The sequence below is a fragment of the Otolemur garnettii genome, unplaced genomic scaffold, assembly GCF_000181295.1.
Source record: "Otolemur garnettii isolate 467f Iridium unplaced genomic scaffold, OtoGar3 scaffold00071, whole genome shotgun sequence".
Lineage (NCBI taxonomy): Eukaryota > Metazoa > Chordata > Mammalia > Primates > Galagidae > Otolemur > Otolemur garnettii.
In genome coordinates, this window is record NW_003852466.1 from 6,164,102 (window position 1) to 6,180,015 (window position 15,914).

General features: G+C 38.0%; 1 protein-coding gene across 1 annotated transcript in view; it reads left to right on the forward strand.

The window, feature by feature from the left end:
* Nucleotides 1-15,914, forward strand: part of TCEA1 (transcription elongation factor A1) — a 59,468-nt gene that overhangs the window by 32,207 nt on the left and 11,347 nt on the right. Inside the window, exons 4-8 of the mRNA XM_003793696.2 lie at nt 1,507-1,594; nt 7,255-7,400; nt 8,456-8,512; nt 9,748-9,902; nt 15,017-15,163. Of these exons, the coding sequence (XP_003793744.1) occupies nt 1,507-1,594; nt 7,255-7,400; nt 8,456-8,512; nt 9,748-9,902; nt 15,017-15,163 (593 nt within the window). The remainder of the gene's footprint in view (nt 1-1,506; nt 1,595-7,254; nt 7,401-8,455; nt 8,513-9,747; nt 9,903-15,016; nt 15,164-15,914) is intronic.

Genomic DNA, 15,914 nt, shown 5'->3' on the forward strand with positions numbered 1-15,914 from the left:
AAATGGAAACTCTAGTTTTATAGTTCATTTAAGTTTTAAAACTGATACCATACCGTAACATGATTAAAATTAGTCATTGGAGTTGATTGAAAACCATATACTATTTTTTTTCCTTTTGAGGAGAGACAGTCTCACTCTGTTGCCCTGGCTAGAGTGCAGTGGTGTCTCGTAGCAACCTCAAAGTTCTGAACTTGAGCAATCCTTCTGCTTCAGCCACTTGAGTAACTGTGACTACAGATCCCCACTACAATGCCCTGCTAGTTTTTCTATTTTTAATAGAGATGGGGTCTCACTCTTGCTCAGGCTGGTCTTAAACTCCTGAGCTTAAGGAATCCTCTTACCTCAGCATTCCAGACTGCTAGGATTACACGTGTGAGCCACTGTACCCATGCCTTGTGTGTGTATTTTTATTTCTAGAACCGTGGTTTACTTTTTGTGGGAGAAAAGAGCAGACATTGTAGTTAGTGCTCATTTAATCTAAAAGAATTTTACTCTTTTATATTTATTAAAGGTCTCTACATCTCTACTTAGATAGGGAGCAAAATATAGATAAGAGGTGTGCTTTTAGACTCATACCTTGGCTGAACTGTCAGGGAGAGTTTGGTTGATGTAAAGATGAGTGTTTCTTGTCAGTACTAAAAACTGACTCAGCCTGTTGGCATTGTTGTTTCCCAATTTCTGGTTGCTCACCTCTTTAAGGCTTACAGCTTGTGCGTGTTACCTTACAGACCTTTTACGACACAGGAGGTGCTGGGTGGATCTTACTGACCCTGAGGTAGTTTTATGAAAGTGTACTTTGTTTACTTTTCCAGAAGTATTTATTTATGTTCTGGATACTAGCTTAATTTTTTTCACTTCTTAAAAAATTATTTTTCAAATATTGGTGTATATGCTTTGTGCTTTCATTTTTTTAATTTTTTTAAGAAATAGGGTCTCCCCCTAATTGCCCAGAAAGCAGAGTGCAGTGGTATGTGATCAGAGCTTACTACAGCTTCAAATTCCTGGCCTCAGAAGATCCTCCTGCTTCAACCTCCCAAGTAGCTGGGACTACAGATATGCCACTGTGCCAGGCTAATGTGCTTTTATTTTTAAATATTTTTATATTCTTTCCTTTTTTTTGTTTTGTATACTTTATTCCCTAAAAGGTTCCCATTGGCCTATGAATTTATATTCCCACCAAATGAGAGAATTTATTTGAGAGTGTCGACTGAACACACATTAAGAAAAATACCCCACACTATTATTAGAGGGACTTTACCCAGCAAGTGCAAGCAGTGTAACATGGCTCTTTGTACCCTCAATGATTCACCAACAATTAAAAAAAAAAAAAAAGGAAAAAAGATACCTTACACATATGCATATGTAACAGAATAGCTTACATAAACTCATTGACTCATGGAAAAGTTAGGATTTTATTATTGTTTGTGTAAATACCCTGTCACCATGCACTATTTCAGTTTTATTTTTAACAAATGCTAACAACCTAGTGATTTCATAAATTTTCAGATGGACCATCATCTGACAAAGACCCTGAAGAAAAAAAAAAAGAACCTGCAATTACATCGCAGAATAGCCCTGAAGCAAAAGAAGAAAGGTATTTCACTTTATAGAAATTCATTTATTTTGAAAGCCGTTGATCCTTTTAACTCTTCTATCACTTCCTTCATAATCTTATGATCCCACATCTGGAATCTGCTTTCTGTTTTCTATGCAGATGGAACTAGTAAATGGATTTTCCGAATATTCTAAGGTTTTTCTTTCTTTTTTTTTTTTTTTAACAAGACTTCCTCACAGTGGCTCACGCCTGTAATCCCAGCACTTTCAAAGGCCAAGGCAGGGTGGGTGGATCGCCTGAGTTCAGGAGTTTGAGACCAACCTGAGCAAGATCAAGACCTTGTCTCTAAAATATAGCCAGGCATTATGGTGGGCACCTGTAGTCCGAGCTACTTGGGAGGCTGAGGCAAGAGGCAAGGCTCAATCACTTGAGCCTAAGTGTTTGATGTTGCTGTGAGCTATGAGATCATGGCACTCTACCAAGGGTGACAAAGTGAGACTCTATCTCAAAAAAAAGAAAGAAAAAAACTTCTAAAATTTTAAAAGGAAGAAGACAGTGCATAAATAAGGAATTATTTATGTTGTACTCAGTAAGTTTAATTGAATGTGATTGCAGGGGTAGATACTGTTAGAATTGATAATGGAGGTACTGAGTAGGGATTTAAATGGTTACTTTATTTACCACATTTCTTTTTTAGATTTATTTTGGCTCCAGATTGGTCTCATTCTCCTTGTTATGCTTTTCCTCTCCCTTCCTAATTTAGCTATTTGTGTAAGTGCTTAGAATATGAATGTGGAGTTTCATAATGAAAGGTTCAGATCGTCCCTCAGTGCATTTATTGTTCTCTATGACATACCAGGAACTTCGTCCTATCCAACGTGATGCCATAATAGGATATGTGTAGTGGATTAAATAAGAACAGTTTCCCTGTGGTTGGGAAGTTTGTGGTTTAACAGTTGACACTGATTTAGATCAGTGGTTCTCAAATGGTCCTTGGAAGAGCAGAGAACCTGACAACTTGTTAGAAATACTGATTCTCAGGCCTTACCCTTAACTATTGAGTCAGGAATTCTGGTAGTGGGAAGAAATCGGTTCTTTTTTTTTTTTATTCCATATCTTTTGTTTGTTTTTATGGTTTGGGATTGGGATATTATTTATTCATTTATTTATTTTTTGAGACAGAGTCTCACTATGTCACCCTCTGTAGAGTGCTGTGGCATCACAGCTCACAGCAACCTCAAAATCTTGGGCTTAAGCAATTCTCTTGCCTGAGCCTCCCAAGTAGTTGGGACTACAGGTACCCTCCAGCTATTTTTTGGTTGCAGTTGACCCGGGCTGGATTCAAACCTGCCAGCTCAGGTGTATGTGGCTGGTGCCCTAGCTGTTGAGCTACAGGCACTGTGCCATATTTATTTATTGTCAGGAATTCTGGTAGTGGGAAAGAAATCTGTTCTTTTTCTTTTTTTTTATTCTATATCTTTTAGTTATTTTTATTGTTTGGGATTCACTGAGGGTACAAAGAATTAAGTTACACTGATTGCATTTTTTAGATAAAGTCCCTCTTATAATTGTGTCCTGTCCTCAGGAGGTGTGCCATACACTGTGATCCCATCCCTCCCCCCGAATGTTCTTTTGTTTTCTTGAGATAAAGTCTCACTCTGTTGCCCTGGATACAGTGCCATGGCATCATAGCTCTTAGGAAGCTCAAGCTTTTGGACTCACCTGATCTTCTTGCCTTAGTCTTCCACCTGGCTGTTTTTTGTGTTTTTAGTAGAGATGGTGCCTCACTCTTGCTTAGGCCAGTCTTGAATTCCTAATCTCAAGATATCCACCACCTTGACTCCTTAGAATGCTAGGATTACAGGCATAAGCCACTACATCTGGCCCAGAAATATATATATATATATATATATACACACACACACACACACACACACACACACACATATATATATTTAAATTGAGACAGAGTGGCATCACAACTCATGGCAACCTCAAACTCTTGGCAAGCCGTTCACTTGCCTCAGTCTGCCAAGTAGCTGGGACTACAGGTGCCTGCCACAGCGCCCAGCATTTTTTTTGTTGCAGTTGTCATTGGTGTTTTAGCACTCCCAGACCCGGTTTGAACCTACCAACCTTGGTGTATGTGGCTGGTGCCCTACCTACTGAGCTGTGGGCACTGCCAGGAATCTGTTTTTTAACAAGCCCTTCAGGTGATTCTGATACACTTCAAGTTTTAGGACTCCTGCTTTAGAGCAACAGCTTCCAAACTGTTCTGCTCCTAAACTTTTTATTGCTATGTTGCCCACTTAGAGACTTACCATTATTTGGGACATTAAGGCTACTACATATTCTACCGTTATTTCTCATTTTCCCCAATTGAGCATATATTCCTCATTTTTTAGTAATCATAGTAATATCCCATATACTGTTATTTTATGTATTAGTATTAACTATAATTGATCTTAAAGATAAAAAGTCAAAGGTGGGGTTAAACAGTAGTTGTTAATAAAATTTATGCAGCTTTTTCAAACTCTTTATTTTGAGATAATTTAAACCTTTTAGAAACTGCAAGAATAGTACAAAGAATTCTCATAAGCCCTTTACTTAATTGTCCCATATACACGTCTCTGCATATGTGTGTGTGTGTGTGTATGTGTGTATACATACACGTGAACTAACTTTATTTTGAACAAGGATATGTTCTTACATACAACCACAGTATGATAATGAGTATAAGGAAATTAACATTGATAATAATATTTTTTTCTAACCTACAGATGTTATCCACATTTTAGCAGTTGCCCTGATAATGTCCTTTATTGAAAAGGAAAAAGATTTTCCCAAAATACCCAGGATCATATATCACATTTAGTTATTGTGTTTAGTTTCCTTTAATCTGGAATAGTTCTTCAGTTTATCGTTCTTTCATGACCTTGATACTTTTGAAAAAGGCTGCAATTTATGAATTGTTTAACATGCTTTCGATTGTGTTACATTCAGAGTCACTGGTTTCTTTCTTTCTTTTTTTTTTTTCTTTTAAGAGGCAAAGGAAATAAGATCTTGCTATGTTGCCCAGGTTGGTTTCAAACTCTTGGGCTCAAGTGATCATCCACTGTAGCCTCCGGAGTCACTGTGATTACAGGCATATTCTCCCATGCCTGGCTACAGTCATTGGTTTAATACCTTGAAAATACAGAAGTATAGATAAATCTTTTTCTTTTAAGAGGTAGGGTCTTATTCTGTCACCCAGGTTGGCTGGAGTGCAGGGCACAATCAAAGCTAACTATAACCTAGAACTCCTGGGCTTGAGCAATCTTCCTGCTTTAGCTTTCCAAGGACTATAGGTGCAGGCTGCCTCCTCCAGTTAATTTCTCAATTTTTTTGTACAGACAGGGTTGTACTGTGTTGCCTGCTGTTCTTAAACTATTGGCCTCAAAGAGTCCTCCTGTCTTGGCCTCCCAAAGTGCTAGGATTTTAGGTCTGAACCACTGCACTCAGCCTAAACAAATTTTTTAAATAGATGTTGAAGGAAGAGTAAGTTCTCAGCACTCTGGGAGGCAAAGGAGGGTTGATCACCTGAGCTCACGAGTTCAATACCACCCTGAGCGAGACCCCCAACTCTAAAAAATAACTGAGCACTGTGGTGGGTTCCTGTAGTCCCACTTACTCGGGGGGCTGAGACAAGAGAATCATTTGAGCCTAAGAATTTTGAGGTTGCTATGAGCTATGACTCCATGGCACCTACGAAGGGTGACAAAGTGAGATTCTGTCTCAAAAAAAAAACCAAAAAGAGTAAGTTCTCAGTATATTTATCCCGTACTCATATACTTAAAGTTTAGACATGGAGTTTATATGCAAAAGCATAAAATCATTGTGTATTAAGTCTGATAAAGTAAGTGTTTGGTATCTATCTATACATGCATGTAACATTCATATACACACTGATGGAAATGAAAGGATTAGAGAAACAAAAGTGTGGGGTATAATCTGAAGGAAGAGAGAAGGTTGGCACAGGGCTCACGCCTATAATCCTAGCACTGTGGGAGGCCAAGGCAGGAGGACAGATTGAGCTCAGGAGCTCAAGACCAGCCTGAGTAAGAGCAAGACCCCATCTCTACTAAAAATAGAAAAACTTAGCCAGGCATCATGACAGACACTTGTAATCTAGCTACTTGGGAGGCTGAGGGAAAAGGATCACTTGAACCTAGGAGTTTGAGGTTGCTGTGAGTGAGACTGGTGCCAGGGCACTCTATCCTGGCACAACAGAGTAAAACTCTTACCTCCAAAAAAAAAAAAAAAAAGGTACAAGATTAGATCTGGGTTACTTATAGCTAAGCAGAGCTTTTATATTTTAAGGATTTAAGAATGCTTAGATGCGGGTGGCTCCTGTGGCTCAAAGGAGTAAGGCGCTGGCCCCATATGCTGGATGTGGCGAGTTCAAACCCAGCCCCAGCCGGAAAAAAAAAAAAACAAAAAGAATGCTTAGATGCTTAGAAAGAAAGGAGGCACCAGAAGGTAGGAGGTGGGGCCAGCAGCAGTGAAGCTAGTGAGGTCTCCATCATCCACCTGGGCACTTTCCAGTGGTTGGGCTTTAGGCACAGAGAAGAAAAGCATGTAATTACAGTATTTTAGAAGTGGGTTGTTAATCATTGGTTTATTCCTTTATCACTGGCAGATGCTGTGCTACATAATGAAAATGCAAAGAGTAGTAAGTCCTAGTTTTTGCTCTTGAGAAATTCAGTCTGGTAGGAATAATGTATGAAAAGTCATTATATATAAACTTTGTGACAGTGGTGCTTTGGAAGTACAGGGGGTAAATCAGACAAGGCTTCAGAATGGAATTGACTAAACTTAGAAGATATAAATGACCATCTGTCCTCAGTGATCTGTTTGTGAAATTTAATAGTGGTTGTATTTTGGAGAGAAGGCAAGGGAATATAACAATGCTGCAAGCTAGGTCTACGGAAGGTAAATGATTTAACCAGTGCTCGAGAAGGCTTATGGAAGACATCTGTAACGTAGTAAGACTTACTAGAAAGCAGTCGGGAGAGTGTTTTGGAAGGAACCTATTTTGGTGAAAATTTATTATGAGCAGTTAATCAGAAACCATCGAAATGATTAGATTGACTGGAAAAATAAAACTGTCCTGATGTCCATATTAAGTTGGTGTTTTTCAGGAGAAATTAAGTGACCTTATGTTCTCTCATCAGTACATAGATTTTATCCCTAAAAGGGTGTTTGTCACATAGAAACCACAATATCTAACCTGAATGGGGTTTTTCAGACATTTTTATTCCTCCCTCTAGTTTTGGTCAAGGGTGGTCACATTCTCTGGTCTCATCCTCACATTTCCTCTTTTTTATGCCAGGATTCTTTCTTTTCAGTTACATCATATATATTTTTTCTTTTAAAAGAATTGTTTAAAATTTAAAAGAAGAATCAACATAAGATGTTTAGTTGCTTTAAAAAGACATGAGACTTGTCGCTCACCTTTATGAAATTAAAAAAATTTTAACTTCTTTTAATACTCAGTATGTAGGCAAAATTTTTTTCCTTCCTGTAAGAGTTACTGAAATACTGTTTTATTTATTTGGGCCAAATAATTTTGTTTTTATGGATTAATAGTAATGTCGTTCCTTTAAGAGGGATTTTCCTGATTTCTTTTGGGGGTGTGTGTGTGTATTTGTATATTTTAGTAGCTCCAGTGGCACCATAAGCAGCAGAAAGGATGAGACAAATGCTCGAGATACTTACGTTTCATCTTTTCCTCGGGCACCAAGCACTTCTGATTCTGTGAGGTTAAAGTGTAGGGAGATGCTTGCTGCAGCTCTTCGAACAGGAGGTAAGTTCAGGGTACATTGTTTTATTTCTCAGCACCTTGATCACCACCACCACCATGACTGTCTCTCCCTCCATCCTGCTGATAGATAGCTACCCATTGCTGCTGAGCTCAGGGAGAAGTTGTTGCTAATGGGAGTCCCTGAAGGGACATGGAAATATTGCAGCCTCTGCTTATTACTGTGTAATTCCAAGAAAGAGATCCTTCTAATGTATGAGTGTTTCCCCTGATTTCATAGTAACTTAAACTTCTTGCTCACAAATCTTTTATTTCCTCACATGTAATCTGCAAACTTACTGCCCCAGACTGAAAATTAACAATACTAAATTATTAAATGATAGTGTGACTTGTAGCATGTAAGGTTTGTGTTCATAATTCTTCTTCTTCCTATTTTGAAGTAGAATATTGATACTGATTTTTATTTGAGAACTTAATTTCAAAGGTAAAATTTTTGCTTTAAAGTTTCCTATACAAGAATATTTATCATCTTACGCAGATTCATCCTTTTTCTTTTCTCTTATTTGGAACCATAGGTGGATTGAACTGTTTTTCTCTATACTCTGCCCTTTCTACTTTGATTTCCTTACTGTCTCTTTATATATGCTTCTTTTTTCTTCCTTGTTTGTTTCCTTCTATCCTTTTAAGTATTTGTATAGAGTTTTCTAAGCATGTCTATATATGATTGGCAGAGGAAAAGGGTAGTTTCTTTGCATTGAAGCCTGAGTCACAGGAGACAAGACAATTTCCTATAACTTTTTCTACTGTCTGCTGGAACAACTAGAATTTGTGGAGTTATGAAATGAGGAATTGCCTGCTAGACCAATTACTTCCCCATTCCTGAGGGATAAGGAGTTCTTAATGCAGGAGCACTGTGGCTATTAGGTGACTCCCAGAAAAGGAATGGAGTGGGTGGTCAAAAGATCAGATTCTAATGAAAATCAAAGGAGTCTTTACTTAAGGCAAGGGGGTTGGAGAAATGGGACTGCAATGTAATTACCTTATATTGGAATTTTTTGGTACTGTTTCAATAACTTGATGATTCTCTTTGCCTGTTTTAGATGACTACATTGCTATTGGAGCTGATGAGGAAGAATTGGGATCTCAAATTGAGGAAGATATCCTTTTTGTGTATATTCATAATTATTTTTATGTAATTTGCTAGCTTAATTGTAATTTTTTTTCTGGTTTAGAATTCAGAATTTTATTCTCGAGTTTCTATTTTGATATTGTTTTGCTCAGAAAGGAGAAGGACATCTATGTTATTTTATTCCTCTTGTTTTTTCTGTGTTGATAACATTTTAATTTTTCCACCTTAGTGATTGGAAGTCTAGCATTTGAATTTGAGTTGTGCAAAAGTGCCTGGAAAACACACACACATAAATATTTAGATTTTTCACGTTTCTCATGGGGTAACCTCAGAGCACACTCTGTCCCCTGAGCTCATTATCCCATAGGGAAGTGTGTTCATGCTGGGCACCATCGAAAGGGCTCTAAGGGGGGTGGGTCTTCCATGGGGGCAGGGAGGGCAGGAACATTTAGCTTATGGTGTGACTTGGAACTGTCCTGGTTGAGGAAATGGCCTTATTAGGGCCAGGGCTGTCTCTGTTGTGGCCCCTTCCACGGAGAAGAATCCTTTAATAGCCTCTTGCCTGCTGGGCAAAGATAGATGACTCTCCAGTTCTATCTCTAGCAGTCTTTTTCATTATGGAGGCTGCAAGGGATCTCTGTGATCATAGAGACTTTTAGGATCCCTAGTAGAATGCAGATTTGGGCAAGTTAAAGCTTGTGTTAAATTCAGCCTCTTTTTCAAAAATTTGCTTACTTGCGCGAAGAACCTGAGTTACTTTTTTTTTTTTTAGAGACAGAGTCTTACTTTGTCACCCTTGGTAGAGTGCTGTGGCATCACAGCTTACAGCAACCTCCAGCTCTTGGGTTAGGTGATTCTCCTGCCTCTGGAGTAGCTGGGACTATAGATGCCCACCACAACACCCAGCTATTTTTTGTTTTTTGTTGCAGTTTGTCCGGGGCTGGGTTCAAACCCACCACCCTCGGTATATGGAGCCAGCATCCTACTCACTGAGCCACAGGTGCTGCCCCTGAGTTAGTTTTTGACACCTTGTAGATTTGCATGTTGCAAACATAAACATGAAATAAGCATTACTCATTTGCAGCGTAAAAGTAATACTACTTGTCAATTATAGATTAAAGAATAAGTACTTTGTTTTTAACTTACTGTAAATTGGAAATCGTTTTTGTGAATTGCTTAGAAATTTCAGGAATTCTTATTTTGGCAGAGTAGGAAAAAAAGTGGTCTTTATAATTTCACCTTTTTTCCTTAATAGCCTAATACCCATATATCAGGAAATAAGGAATACAGACATGAAATACAAAAACAGAGTACGAAGTAGGATATCAAATCTTAAAGATGCAAAGAATCCAAATTTAAGGAAAAATGTACTATGCGGGAATATTCCCCCTGACTTATTTGCTAGAATGACAGCAGAGGTGAGTATACCCGAATGTAAAGTTTCTATGATGTAATTGTATGATGTTAATTATAAAGCCTATGTAAATCATAAAGTACTGTGTAAATCCTGTATATATAATAAATCACTATCAGTTCTTCTGACATTACAAATATATGTGTATAAATAAAATAAAACAATTAAGGTGATTGATTCTATTACAGTATACTGTGCCCTCTTCTGTGGCTATCACCATGCTTTCTAAAAAATCATTGTCTGAAAACAAATATGTTTTATTTTTATGAATTCGTGTAGAATCCAAGAGTTGTGTAGAATCCAAGAGTTGAATCTCTAATTGCAAGCGAACCCTTTTCACTATAAAATTGGTCATACCTTTATCAGTTATTTCTTAAGTTTATGTAGAAAGTGATAGAAAAGACTGGGCGCCGTGGCTCACGCCTATAATCCTAGCATTCTGGGAGGTGGGTGGTTTACTTGAGTTCATGAGTTCGAGACCAGCTTGAGCAAAAGCGAGACCCCTGTCTCTACTAAAAATAGAAAAAAAACTGAGGCAAGAGAATCACTTGAGCCCAAGAGTTAGAGGTTACTGTGAGCTATAATGCCATGATACTCTACCTAGGGTGACAGCTTGAGACTCTATCTCAAAAAAAAAAAAGAAAGAAAGAAAGAAAACTGGATAGAAAAAGTGAAATTTATATTTGCTACTTATAGATGTAGTTGTTCATAGATAATAGCTGCAGTGCATCTATTATACAATTCTCTCACAAGGTAGCATTCAAGAAAGTGAATTTATCTTTCTGTGTACAGCTATACCTAGGAAATACTGCAGATTTGATTCCATACTGAAGTAGAGCAATTACTGCAGTAAAACAAGTTGCACAATTTTTTTTGTTCCTAGTGGATATAAAAGTTATAAGTTATATTTACAGTGTACTCCAGTCTATTACATGTGCAGTTATACATGTTATGTTTAAAAAATGTACATACCTTACTTTAAATATGCTTTATTGCTGTAAAATGCCAATGATCATCTGAGCTATAAGTGAGTTGTAACATTTTTGCTGGTAGAGGCTCTTCCCTTGACCTTGATGGCTGCTGAGTGTTCAGGGTGGTAGTTACTGAAGGTTAGGGTGGCTGTGGCAGTTTCTCAACATAGGACAACAGAGAACTTTGCTGCATCAGTTGACTTTTCCCAAAGATTTCTCTATAGTATGTGATACTGTTTGGTACCATCTTACCAAAGTCCTGAGCTTTTTTTAAAATTGGAGTCCATCTTCTCAAAACTGCTGCTGCTTTATCAGCTAAGTTTATGTAATAATCTAAGTCTTTTGTTGTCATTTCAACAGTGCTCATAGATAGAGTCTTCACTAGAGGTGGATTTCATCTTGAGAAACTCAGATACTTTCTTTGCTCCTCATCCTTTGATGTTTGACCCTTGTTACTTTCACTATCTCTATAGTTACTTGTCCACTGAAGTCTTTCATCTTTTTTTTTTTATTTCTTATAGCATAACTGTGTACATTAATGCAATCATGGGGTACAGTGTGCTGTTTTCATGTACATTTTGAAATACTCTCATCAAACTGGTCAAGATAACCTTCATGTCATTTTCTTAGTTATTGAGTTAAAACATTCAAACTCTGCTTTTAGAAAGATTCACTTGTACCCTTGTAAAATAAACCATAGAAGTGACCCCACCAATCTCCCTCTCCCCCCCATCCACCCCCCTTACCTTGCCCTCCTACCCCCTTCCCATATTCTAAGCCTATGAATTAGCCTAACCTATAATTAGGTTATGACATTCCTATAAAAGCTATGAATTAGTTTCAAAATAGAGTTGTATACATTGGATATTTTTTCTTCCATTCTTGAGATACTTTGCTAAGAAGAACATTTTCCAATTCCATCCATATAAACATGAAGGAGGTAAAGTCTCCATCCTTCTTTAGGGCTGCATAGTATTCCGTGGTGTACATGTACCACAATTTATTGATCCATTTGTGGGTCGATGGGCATTTGGGTTTCTTCCATGACCTAGCAATTATGAATTGGGCTGCAGTAAACATTCTGATACAAACATCTTTGTTGTAATTTGATTTTTGGTCTTCTGGATGTATACCTAATAAAAGAATTGCAGGATCAAATGGCAGGTCTGTTTTTAGTTCTCTCATTCCACTGAAGTCTTGAGCCCCCCAAAGTCATCCATGAGGGTTGGAATCAGCTTCTTCCATACTCCATTCATGTGGATATTTTGACCTCCTCCCATGAATCACAAATGTTTTTAATGTCATCTAGAATGGTGAATCCTATCCAGAAGATTTTCAATGTACTTTGAAATGTACCCAATCATCAGAGGAATCATTGTCTATGGCAACAATAGGCTTATGAAATCTATTTCTTTGCTGGGCACAGTGGCTCATGCTTGTAATCCCAACAGTTGGATTGCCTGAGCTTATGAGTTTGAGAGCAGCCTGAGCAAGAGCGAGAGCCCATCTCTAAAACATAGCCAGGCATTGTGGCAGGCACCTGGAATCCCAGCTACTTGGGAGGCTGAGGTAAGAGGATTGCTTGAACACAAGAGTTTGAGGTTGCTGTGAGCTAAGATGCCACAGCCCTCTACCGAGGGTGACTGAGTGAGACTCTGTCTCAAAAAAAAAAAAGAAAAAAAATATTTCTTAAGTAATAAGACATGAAAATCAAAATTATTCCTAGAATGAATACTGTGTTAGTAGATGTGAAACAATGTTAATTTCCTTGTACATCTTCATCAGAGCTCTTGAGTGATCAGGTGCATTGACAGTGAGCAGGAATCTTTTGAAAAGAATCTTTTTGTCTGAGCAGTTGGTCTCAACATTGGTCTTAAAATGTTCCATAAATCATGGTATAAGCAAAAGAGCTGTCATCCAGGCTTTGTTATTCATCTGTGTTATTCATCTTTGTTATTCTGTGGAGCGCAGAGTATATTTATGAAAATTTTTAAGGGCCGTAGGATTTTCAGACTTGTAAATGAGCATTGGCTTCAACTTACATCAGCAGCTGCCTTAGCCCCTAACAAGAAATTCAGCCTGTCCTTTGAAGCCAGACATCGACAACTTCTTTCTAGCCATGGAAGTCCTAGATTGGTATCTTTCTTTTCCCGTAAAAGACTATTTAATGTAGCCGCCTTCATCAGTTCTCTTAGCTAGATCTTCTGGATAACTTGCTGCAGCTATTACATCATCATTTGCTGCTTCACCTTGCCCTTTGCAGATTTTTTGGAGTTGGCTTCTTGAACCTCATGAACCAACTTCTACTAGCTTCTGAGTTTTTTTCAACCTGCCTTTCTCAGCCTTGGTAGAATTGAAGAAAGTTAGGATCTATGGCTTATGGGAATGTTCTGGGTGGTTTGATCTAGACTTAAGAGGGTTTTGCTTTCCTACCATTTGTGTGTTCACTGGAGTAGCACTTTTAGCTTTCTTCAAGAACTTTCCTTTGTGTTCACACCTTGGCTGCCTGTTTGGCTCAGGAGGCCTGGCTTTCAGCCCGTCTTGGCTTTTGACAGGCCTTCCTCATTAAGCTTACTTGTTTCTAGGTTTTGATTTAAAGAGAAATGTATTACTCTTCCTTGAACATTTAGAGGTTGTTGTAGGTTTTACTTATTCATTTGTTTATTTATTTTTATTTTTGAGACAGAGTCTCACTTTGTCACCCTGGGTAGAGTACCATGGCATCATCATAGCTCACAGCAACCTCAAACTCTTGGGCTCAAACAATCCTTTTGCCTTGGCCTCCCAAGTAGGTAGGACTACAAGTGCCTGCCACAACTCCCAGCTTTTTTTTTTTTTTTTTTTTTTTTGAGACAGAGTCTCAAGCTGTTGCCCTGGATATAATGCTGTAGTGTCACAGCTCACAGCGACCTCCAACTCTTGGGCTTAAGCAATTCTCTTGCTTCAGCCTCCCAAGTAGCTGGTACTACAAGTGCCTGCCTCAACGCCTGGCTATTTTTTTGTTGTTGTTGTAGTTGTCATTGTTGTTTCAGCTGACTCAACCCGGGTTCGAACCTCACAGCCTCAGTATATCTGGCTGGTGCCCTCCCCACTGAGCTATAGGTGCTGCCCCCTGCTAGTTTTTATATTTTTAGTAGAGACCGGGTATCACCCTTGCTCATGGTCTTAAACTCCTGAGCTCAAGCAGTCCACCCGCCTCAGTCTCCCAGAGTGGCAGGATTGCTGGCATGAGACCTAGCAGCTGGCCTGGGTTATTAATTGGCCTAATGTCAATATTTTATTTCAGAGGATAAAGAGGCTCAAGGAGAGGGGGAGAGATGGAGGAACAGCTGGTTGATGGAGTAGTCAGAACACATGACATCTGTCGATTAGGTTCCCTGTCTGGTATGGTCATAGTTTGTAGCACTCCCAAACAATTACTAGTAACATCAAAGATCATTGATCAGAAAGCACTACAACATAAATAATAAAGAAAAAGTTTGAAATATTGTGAGAATTACCAAAATGTGATACAGACATGAAGTGGGCACAAGGCGTAGGAAACATGATGCCAGGTGATTTGCTCAACACAAGGTTGCCACAAAACTTCAATTTGTAAAAAGCACAATATCTGCAAAGTGTAATAAAGTGAGATATTCTTATAGCTAATAAAAATATTCTTAAAATTCAGCTTTTCCAAACTTCATTAAGGTAATTTAAAACTTTTACGAAATTGCAGAATAGTGTAATGAGATCCATTATATCCATCACTCAAGCTGCATATATTTTCTAGAATTTGTTGCCCTTTTAATCTATTATGTTTTTTCTTTTTTCCTGAATTATTTGCAAGCAGATCCCATTCTAACCCTTTTACCTCTGTGTACTTGGGAGATATCTTTAGAAATACATTTTTCTTACATGTCTTTACTGTTATTACCACATCCAACAAAGCTAATAATAAATAATTCCTTGGTATTATTTAATATCTAGTTCATATTCATGTATTTTTGTAATTCCTTTTTTTTTTTAGAGTCAAAGTGTTGCTTTACCATCCAGGCTAGAGTTCAGTGGCGTGATCATTAAGTCACTACAGCATTCAGGATATAGGTGTATACACACTTACATAGAAGGTAATTGTAACTGAGTGGTACTGCCATCTCCTTAACAGGAAATGGCTAGTGATGAGCTGAAGGAGATGCGGAAAAACTTGACCAAAGAAGCCATCAGAGAGCATCAGATGGCCAAGACGGGTGGAACCCAGACTGACTTGTTCACATGTGGCAAATGTAAAAAGAAGAATTGCACTTACACACAGGTTGGTGATTGTTTATGGATTGTTATTTTTATATTATGAATACTTGCAACTCCTATTTCAAAACAAATAGCAATGACAATTATCAGTATAATAGTCTTCTCTTATCTTCCAGGGATGTATTTTAAGACCACCCAGTGGATGCCTGAAACCATGCATAGTATTGAACCCCACATGTACTATTGATATTACATATACTGTATCTATTTTTTCCTATACATAAATACCTGTGATAAAATTTAGTTTATAAATTAGGCATGGTAGTAGCTTATCAATAATAACTAAAAACAGAACAGTTTTAACAGTATGTTATAAAAGTCATATGAATGTGGTTCTCTCCAAAGATCTTACTGTACTGTAGTCACCCTTCTTCATGTGATGAGATGAAGTGGAAAGTATGACAGAGGATTGTGACTTAGCGTCAGGCTACTGTGGACTTGCTTCCCATTTGTCAAAGGAGGATCATCTGCTTTAGGTGCTCCTGGATCATCCAGCCAAGGCGATGTCAGTGACTTAAATGAGTGGGTAGTGTACCCAGTGAGGATACCCTGGACAAAGGGATGGAGTGGGACGGTACAAGATTTCATAACATTACTTAGAATGACATGCAATGTAAAACTAAAGAATTATTTATTTCTGGAATTTTTCATTTAATATTTTCAGATTATAGATATCTGAAACCATGGAAAGCAAAACTATGGATAATGGAGGATTACTGTACTTTGCTGTTTTTCTTGTCTTTTTTTTTTTTTTT